The 10,355-nt window shown below is 36.8% G+C and overlaps 1 protein-coding gene across 1 annotated transcript in view; it reads right to left on the reverse strand.

The window, feature by feature from the left end:
- Positions 1-5,560: 5,560 nt before the first annotated feature.
- LOC106475967 (spermatogenesis-associated protein 5-like) overlaps positions 5,561-10,355 on the reverse strand; it is a 15,649-nt gene continuing 10,854 nt past the window's right edge. Inside the window, exons 5-7 of the mRNA XM_013936643.2 lie at positions 9,767-9,901; positions 7,522-7,639; positions 5,561-5,697 (exon numbers count right to left, since the gene is read on the reverse strand). Of these exons, the coding sequence (XP_013792097.2) occupies positions 5,561-5,697; positions 7,522-7,639; positions 9,767-9,901 (390 nt within the window). The remainder of the gene's footprint in view (positions 5,698-7,521; positions 7,640-9,766; positions 9,902-10,355) is intronic.

Consider the following 10,355-nt stretch of genomic DNA (forward strand, 5'->3'; position numbering starts at 1 on the left):
AAGATTGTGATCATATTAAACAAACTGATGTAGATTGTGATCATATACTTAAAACAAACAGATGTAGATTGTGATCATATACTTAAAACAAACAGATGTAGATTGTGATCATATTAAAACAAACTGATGTAGATTGTGATCACATTAAAACAAACTGGTGTAGACTGTGATCATATACTTAAAACAAACAGATGTAGATTGTGATCATATTAAAACAAACTGATGTAGATTGTGATCATATTAAACAAACTGATGTAGACTGTGATCATATACTTAAAACAAACAGATGTAGATTGTGATCATATTAAACAAACTGATGTAGACTGTGATCATATACTTAAAACAAACTGATGTAGACTGTGATCATATATTTAAAACAAACTGGTGTAAGTTGTGATCATAAAGTGCCCACTGCTCTCAAACTTACATCCTTCCACTTCATGCAATCTTTTTGTTTAAGTGTACTTTTATTCTAAACCTTATTTCTATTAACTTAAATTAACTATGTACTTCTTCTAATTAAAGGTGAAATGTGATTCCTAAATGTGAATAATTATGAGGAACGTATCCACTGCACTATAAAACCGTGTTAAAAGATTTTCATCATTCATCAATATTAAAAAAAAGTATCTCCTAAACTTTACAACCACATTAATAACTTATCATCTTTTAGTTATAATCTTTGGAAGATTAAATAATAATGTTTACCACCTTGTTTGTTTTTTTTTGAGTTAATTAAAATCTAGCAACATTTAGACATAAAAAGTTAAAATTTTTCTAAATTGAAAATGTATTTCCAATAATAATTAGTTCTGCTGACACTTATAGCTATTAATCGACCTCCAGGATTACTTCCTTTGCCCATCTAAGCATTGGTCTGATTTTTTCTCACTTGCTTCAGTCTTTTACACCCCACTCAATTGCCCTTGACAATATTTGTCTTGTGATACTCACCACCTACGTCAATGCACCCTCTCTCCTGGTACTTTATATAAGCCCCTCATTCAGATAATGTTATCACTTTTTCGAGACTGACCCAATCCCAGTCTCTAACACCAGCTTTTAGTGGGAAGAAAGGGCAGGAGAATGTCAGCAGAGGTTAAGTATTATGAAAATACATTTTCAAGTTAGGAAAATGTTAACTTCCAAATCATACTTGCCTCCCCTCACATTTACAGCTAGAATCCCACATTGAGAAGGTGGAGGGGCTGGTGAGGGCATTATCCATATAGAAAGCATCTACACAGATCATGGGTGTGCCAAGAGAAGATTGGTATCCTATTTGGAGAACCACACTACATCCAAAACAGGTATGTTCTTCAACCTGAACTTAGTTCCTGTATCAATGGTGGAATTGTATACGAGTGATCATCACTATAGGCCAACCCCAACCAGATAGCTGAGGTTCCACTACTCGAGGTTGGAATTAAGTGGTCCTGGTCCCTATATCCCACATCATTGGTTGCTAGGGCAAGTGGACCACAACGTTACATACAGATATACTTTTGATTGGATCCCAACCTGTAGCCACAGGGTGATGTGTTCTGAATCACCGGAATCACAACGAGAATGTCAGCAACACCTAAGCGAACAAACCTTCTCCTCCTCCTGAAGAAGTCCAAAAGGCAACACCCCAGGCTTAGAATAATGGGATCATGTATGCCTTACTCAACCAAAAAAAAATAACTTATCTTGTATGTAATTATGAACACTCGTCCTCACTCCCCAACCAAGTGGGCAAGGAGCCTTCCACTTGCCCCCAGAATTATGGGGAGAATGTGGAACAACTGTGCTCAACAAAAACCCAGGATTCAAATTCGATGACAAGGAACCCACTTTCAGACTAATAATGGTTGGAGACAGCTTGAATGGGTAATGAAGAAATACTTTAATATAAGTTTAACATAACAACAAATGTACCTGATGATGACAAAACCTTGTCGAAACATTGTATATTTGCTGTTATGTTAAACTTATATTAAAGTTTTTCTTTATTACCCATTCAAGCCATCTCCAACCATTATTAAAAACCCAGTATGTGACCACTCCAAGTTTGGAATTACAAGGAGATAGTGGATCCCCTTCCATGAACAATGTACCGAACCAATATTGATCAAAACGAAGGGCCATGCACCCCCAACTTGATAGCTAAACATCAAATCTGAACTGGTATTACAAGTAGGCTCCTGCATAGGCTGGTGCCGCTCCTACCAACATTTGGGAAAAAACACCCAGGGACCTGGGTAGGAGGGCCCCCAACGTCACCCTCTTCTCCAAGAGTGGAGGAATTCATTCTAACACTCTGGAGGAAAAGCCTCTGTCCACCATCCCAGTGACTGGAAACTGGATGTGGTAAGGACTCCCTAGATCCAGTAGTAGAATCTGGGGGGGTAATGCACATTGGCCAGCCATGAGGAACAGTGCTCTGGAATCAGTGCAATAGGTAAACCAAGTTCCCTAAATTTTTAAAAGCAAACCGACCCCAATTTATTCAATCTGATGATGAGCAAGGATGGGCAGGATCCATTTTAGCTTTACTCATGATAGTCAATAAGTGGCAGTCCAGCATAGTATAGTAATACCAAGAAGCTCTTAGGTGGTCTTATGGAACACCTCATTCCTACAGAGCCTGTTGAAACTGGTAGTAATTATAGTGAAATAGTGCTGCTAGTGCAGAATTGGTTTGATAAAAGCACACATTCCTGGGCAACACTTGCCACAGAGTGGGATCCAGTGAAAAAGAAAAAGAGGTAATGGATCCTGAAAAGTAAAGAGACAAGAAGAGTAAAACAGATGTGGTCAAAATGGCTACATGGGGTAGGTGTAAATAATGGAAGAGAAAAGTATTGAGAGAAGTCCACATACCAGCCCTCATGATGTCCTCCAGTGGGCAATTCAATCAGTCAGCTAAAGGCATAGAAATGTGACATGCAGAAGTTTCATTGCCTGTAAAGATAATCCAGAATAAGCAATATGGATCAATTTGCAAACCCACCTTGTCAAGGTAATCGGGGATAAATGTGGGAAACTGAAGGATCCCAGTGAATAAAAAGTCAATTTCTAGCACCTCAAAAGGAGTTAGTGCGAGCCACATAACAAACGATCGTGGTCCTAGTGGTCATAGAGCTGAGAAGTAGCCGGCAAATGAATTGGTGAAAAGGATTTATCCCCTTCCCTAGCTGCCAGTCTTAGAAAGGAAGAACCTATCTGGGTATAGCAGGACATAAGTAGAGTGATAAAGAGCCCTAAGCACATGCAATGAAAACAACTCTAACCTATGACATCGACATCAACAAAAAATAAACTTTAAGTGAAAGGTGATACGTAGTCACAAAGCTAAATGTATGTCGAGACGAAACATGTAACACTACCTTATATTTCAGTTAGGTAACATAAAAGATATTTTGGGACGAAGGACGCAAAATGATTTGAGAAGGCCAGATAGCACTGGGGGCCCAAAATATTTCCAAAGTTTAGAATACTAAAAAGTAGTCAATAAAGCTGCCTTATATAAGGCAATAGTAGACGGAGGTAGACCTTTGTCAAGAAGCCAGGTTCGAAAAATGAAATGTGGCTGGCACACTTGGGTGAAGTGAGTTCAAATTCCTCATGAGACATCATTGGCAATAAGTGTAGAATTTCCATTAATAAATGGCCATTGTGGGTCTATGGAGAAATTGAGACAAATACAAGGCAACTTTAGAAATTAAACTCGATGTTGTGAGAAGGACCCCATAATTTACATGCATGAAGTCTGAGCTAAATGTCAGATTGAGGTTGCCTCAACAGAGATGGCCAAAGAGGAAGTGATAAAGGTGGACACTCTTGAAGATAATGAAGAAAACGAAACCATGGTTGGGCCAGCCAATCTGGAGCTACCAACAGCACTAGACAAGAAGTGGATTGAACCATAGCCAGAACACTGCGTAACAGATAAATAGGGGAGAAGGCATAGGGGTGTAATTCTGTCCAAGGATGAGTTACAGTGGACCAAAATGCCTGTTGTTGAGAGTTCTAGTAAGTGTTGAATGTATTGATCATTGGAATCCCAAACTGAGAGCAAATCCACTAGAAAAACTTGTGATGTAGCATGCATTTGGTCTGTAGAATTTGATTGGGCTGAAATAGATGATCTACAATTAAATTCATCACCCCCAGAACATGGCAAGCTAGGAGGCTGATATGAAGGGAGTGAGCCTAGTAGAGAATATCCAAAGTTTGAAAACAAAGGTTTCCACTTGATGGAAAATGTAAGATATCACCATTGAATTGTTGGAATGAATCATGACAATTTTTCCTTTCAATAGAGCTAAACCTTGGGCAATTGCAAGAAGTTCTATAATATTGATGTGAAAAGAATATTCGTTGTCTGCCCATTGACCCTGACCGTTGATATATGCACCCCATCCCTGAAGTGAGGCATCTGTGAAGAATTTTGGGATGAGGGGGTGGTATAGGAACACCTATTGTAGTGTTGTTCTGATCCAACCACCATTCAAGATCTAAGATGTTGCTTCTAAATAAGGAGGCTGGATAATCCAGTCGATATTAGTTCATGATCCATTAGTTGCCCAGTGACCATTGAAGGGATCATACGTGTGCTTGTTTCAAAGGAATTAAGAGAATCAAGGGGTGCCCACATCCCCAAAAGAGAGATGAAGGAGATGTGAGTAAGAATCTGACTGCCTGTTCCATATCATGGAGCCATATGGGTGTTGGCTAAGCCTAACTTAAATACGTGTTAAAAAAAGACACCCAGATGGACAATGTATTGAGTCGGCATGAGAATGGATTTGTTGGCTCTGATAAGAAAGCCAGCCATGGTGGCTTATGAAAGGAGAATCTGGGTGTGCAGTTCTGCCAACTGATGAAATGGTGTCATCCATATAATGGTGTGTGCACAGGCCTAGAAAATGAAGGTGATGAGAATATGCTCATACTATTCTGCAGAACACATATGGTACCAATGCTTGTCCGACGGGCAGAGCCTTGAACTGCAGTATCTAACCCTTGTGCACAAAATGTAGATAGTAGCAGGAAGACTCCACTATGGGAATGTGGCAACATTGAGCTTGGTCATCCACAGTCCTGGTGAAAAATGCCAACCTAGGTTGACAAAGGACTCCATCGAAGATCTAAGTGGTTAAAACGAGAAAGATCGATGATCAAACACCAATCTCCCATGTTCTTGGACACAAGAAATAAATAGGAATAAAATCCCAGAAGAACGGGATCAACTCTCTATACCACCCCCTTGACCAATAACTCTCTGATAGCCCTGGAATGAAGATCCACACTACATGGATCTGTTGGGGGAGGAAATACCACAGGTTGGGAGGATAATGAAAGTGGAGATGTGAACTAAATGACCAACCCTGATGCCAGAACTTTAAGTACCCATAGATCTGTGGTGAAGGTATTCCAGGCATCTGGAAAATGTTGTAAACACACTCCCACAGACCCCACCAGCATAGAGTAGTCACTGATGCCACTGGCGACGATCTGCCCGAATGGAGGAGCCTCTTGGATAAGAATGGAATCTATTCTGAGTACCAACAAATTAAGAAGCCGAAGCTGGGAATTGGGACACATGACGAGCAGTAGTGCCATGACTTCCAGTAGGAGCCAAAGAAGGTTGAGAGGCCAACGACGACAAGGAAGAATGCAAATGGGTGACATCAATCTGTGATTCAATGCCTGTGAAATGCCCACAAACATCAAGGGATGAAAAAAAGGAGCCTCACATAACTCAAGAAGGGTGGCAGCAGATAGACAAACTCTCTCCAACAAAGCATCTCTACCCAGTAAGTCCAAACAACATACAAGCCAGGAAACCAAAGAAAGAGCAGAAGCTTACTAAGGTAGAAGTCAGCAAAGGACCTAATTCATTATCAAAATGATGTGGGTATCACCAAGAGGCTTTCTACAAAGTTTGTAGGGACGATAAATATCTCAGAACAGTAGTGAGGGTCTGACGAATCCAAGAAAATTGTGACCTGTTTAAAGTGATCACAGGCTCCATTCTGGAATTCCACATCTCCACAAGTGGATCAAGTCTTTGGGAATCTAAATATACATCTTCCTGGCAATGGTAAGCCAAAGCTTGCTGTTCCAACAAACATGGCAGACAAGGTATAGCCATCCCTTCATGTAACTTAGTAGTAAACTCCCTGCATGAACTGCAATATTAGGTGATGGAGGAAGAGCTAAGTATTCACCCTCAAACCTTTTAATAATCAAGGAAGGAGCAAATTCAAAAGCAATTAGGGAAAGCCTCAGAACCTCACAAACCCAACTGACTAACTGAAGAAAAGGAACTGGAGGTAATGGATCCAAACTAGCCTCATGAGAAGCCGATCAATAAAGGAAGGCATGAGAAAAAGAGAATCTAAATTCTCTCCAGATTGTCGAGGATCGCCTCAGAACTCCCCAGAGGGATACTTCCAGACCGAATATATGTCTCCATCTCACAACGAATCAGTTATGGACAGCCTCAACTGATAGTGTCCCCCCCCCCTCCAACTGTTGAGAGATGCTGGAGGAGGAATAGAGGAGGCCTGATTAGCTTACATGCTGGAAATAATAACCTGGGAATTCATGGCAGAAAATGGCGTGCAATGAACAAAAGGATTTTTTTAAAGATTTATTAAAATATTATTGAACAGAAATCAACTAGGTGATGTGGAAATCGCAACCAAGGATGTTAACTATCGCAGCACTTCTTCAGAGAAACCTGTGTCTAAACGCTTTGTCGAGAAAAAGTTATAACATTATCTGAATGAGGTGCTTATATACAGTACCAGGGTAGAGGGCGCATTGATGTAAGTATGGCAATTGAGTGGGGTATAAAACACTGGAGCAAGCGAGAAAAAATCAGACCAATGCTTAGATGGGCAAAGTTGAAGTAATAGCTATAAGTGTCAGTGGAGGTAAGTAAGTTTTGGAATAATAGCTTCATTTAGCAGTTATGAAGGTCAAGGTTTCTGTTAGCGTTACACAATCTAAGTGTTAAAAAAGAAGGGTTAATGTATGTTGGTCTTGATGTAAACTCTTACAAAAATAATTGTAAACATTCACTATTATATACAATTTTAAAAGAACTACTGTTTAAGTTTTTGTTACATACCTTTTATAATCACTCTTACTTTTTAACTGCTAACTGTCAACTTCAAAACCCAATAGTTAGTTTCTGTAGTTCATCTTGGAATACAGAGGACATTTTAATTATAGAAATAAATTATGTTATAACACCAAAATTGCTTTCTTATTACTTAATTGGACATTCAACTGTTTGTTTTACAGCATCTACAGGAGCATTCCACTAAAATAGCTTTGTCAGTTCAATTTGTATATTACTGGAAAGCTGCTGAAAAAGCTACAAAGTGAAATGTTGAATGCCCAATAAAATAAAACAAATTTTGAGAGTTACAAGATCATCTATCACGAGAACCAAAAATCGAAAAGTGTCGGATATAATGAAGAAGATATAATTGACTAGTTGGAGATATATAAATGTATTACCTTCACAACACACTGCTGCTAAGTCTGCTCCAGTAAAACCATGTGCTGCTTCAGCTAAAGTAATTATGTCTGCATCTGTTAACAGGTGTTTCACTCTTAGCAACAGCTTTGTTAGAATCTTTAAAATGAAGAGATTATCAAGTGAGAAATATATATACCCTTTAGCAGGTTGCATTCAACTACTGAATAAAAACTTACTAGATTGAATAAATTATCTCTTTGTACTCACTTCACAAGCTCTGTTTACCTAAAGCAGTCCATATATTATACATGAACTGAAATGCTTATTTAACCCTATCATTACGGGTCACACGTCAAAGGCCATGTTATCGTGTTTGTTGACTCGCATTCAAAATTTTATTGAACTACTATTTTATGAATGTATGTCAATAATTTTGGTATCAAATTGTAGATTATATTTCAAATTTTAGTATTATACATTAGTCAATTTCTTAATTTAAAAGCAAATAATAAAAAAACCCACCTAAATATCAATTTTTGTGTGTTATGTGGCATGTTGAATACAGTATTGGTTCAAATTAGATGTTTGTGATGTTCAAGTACAAAGTCTATAGTTTCTTATGAATTAGGAACTCAAATTATCAATATTGACATGCTAGAATCTAAAATAAGAACCTCCTATCTTTACTACTTGCTGAGATATCGCTACATTAACTGAATATAACACAGTGTTCCCGTCTCCCTGTTTCCATTTTTGGAAACGCTTCTGTACACCTACTTCTGTCTATGAAGTGTGAATAACCAATAGAAAGCTTAGAATGTGTCTCAAGTGGCTTTCTCAGCCAATTTCAAGTAATCAGACAGAAAATTCTTTCTTTTTATGCTAGAATCCACACGGTAAGGTAAGACTTTAGTGAGCTCAACATTTCATATTTTTTAGACCAAAATACAGCTTAGTTATTACTAAGCTTGATAAATTATAGTGGAATTCTATGGTATTGATATAGTAATTCATTGCATTTGGTTATTTCAAAATGTATATATAAAACCTAAAAAAATTATTTAATTTCACATCCTCCATGTGCGAAAATTTTTATAAGGCTTAGCAACCTACATCAAGCAGCAAACGAGTACAAAGTTCATAACTAGAAGAGATAATTGTTTGCTTTACTTCTTTATTTACTGTTCTATGTTTTAAGAAAAATAAGTTTAAGAATTTATTTGTAAATAGTAATAATGTATATACATATATAATGTATTATAACTGAAGTATTATAACACAGTTAAGACAGGTCACTTTGTAAGCTTTATATTCTTAAATTCGGTAACATGAGTGCACATGCATCGAATCATTGCAACTTTTGTATTGTTAGCTAGGCATGGCTGAAAGGTCAATATAATAAAAATAATAAATATATATAAATGTATAATTCTATGAGATTAAAGCTATTTAGACTAAACATTTGTATTTTTGTGTTATAACCTGTAGTCATTCTAGAACAAAAAAAGCATAATTTATATTTATTTCCTAATTTTTTATGGTGGTTATGCGGTCGGTCAAATCGACCCAATCCATACAGAGATGCAGTAGTGAAAATAACAGATAAAATAAAATATAGTTTTTTTTCTAAAAAACCATTTGATAATTATTTGGAGGCTGTAAAGATTTTGTATGTGAAATTTGAAAATGTTCTGATGCATAAAAGTATTTTTAATCTTAAAATCTAAATTACTTTGTATGTTGGATAGTCAACATTCGAAAAAAAAAAAGGCACGATGAAAACATTACTAAAGAAATTTTAAAACTTAATAAAAAAAATTCTGATATTTTGTGTATAAAAGTATTGTAATGTTTACTGATAATCTGCAAAATGTTGTAAAGACAGGCATACATTATCGAAAATAATAGTATAATTATTTTCATGGATAGTTTCATGGTTACGAGATGGGTTGATCCCACCCATCCTGTACATGAACTGAAATGTTTATCTAATGTAGTACATATCCTGTACAAGAACTGAAATGTGCACCTAATGCAGTACATATCCTGTACATCAACTGAAATGTTCACCTGATGCAGTACATATCCTGTACATGAAATTAAATGTTCATTTAATGCAGTACATATCCTGTACAAGAACTGAAATGTTCATCTAATACAGTAAATATTCTGTACATGAACTGAAATGTTTATCTAATGCAGTACATATCCTGTTCATCACAGATCAAAATCAAGAAATAGTTTAAAAACTAAATTCATTTCTTGTTGATCAAGACTACTAACCTCAATTCTTTCTGTTGCTGTAGGAATTCCAATTTCAATTTCTCTGTCCAGCCTACCTGGTCTTCGTAAAGCAGGTTCTAAAGCATCTGGTTTATTAGTTGCGGCCAAGAGTAACACTCTTCTTATGCCATGTGTCTATTGAAAACATGCAAATAAAGTCTGTACCAACATTTTTAAAGAACATGAAATTCTGCCAAAAGCTCATCAATAAATTCTGAAATGTTTTACATACTACTACAGCCTTAAAGAATGAAATTTCTAACTTGTTTATTTTATAACCACTGTATTTCTGAATAACAGTTTGGCTATTTATTAAACTGAACAATTGTTTTTCATGTGGAGATCCAAGATTCAGAAACATGATTAAATACTAGGACTATTCAGAACATCTTGCAAAGTTAATGGTTAGGACAAACAAGGTAACCTTCAAGCAAGTCCAACAGAACTCTCAACTGTACAAGTCCACACCAACATGTGTTAAAGATGACCTTGATTTCTCACATGTAAATTGTTTCAACTTTAGTACCAATAAAGACATTATAGTCTTGTTTCACTAAAGTTTGTGTGTATTGGTTTATAGTCTTGTTTC

Source organism: Limulus polyphemus, unplaced genomic scaffold (genome assembly GCF_000517525.1).
Source record: "Limulus polyphemus unplaced genomic scaffold, Limulus_polyphemus-2.1.2 Scaffold9529, whole genome shotgun sequence".
NCBI lineage: Eukaryota > Metazoa > Arthropoda > Merostomata > Xiphosura > Limulidae > Limulus > Limulus polyphemus.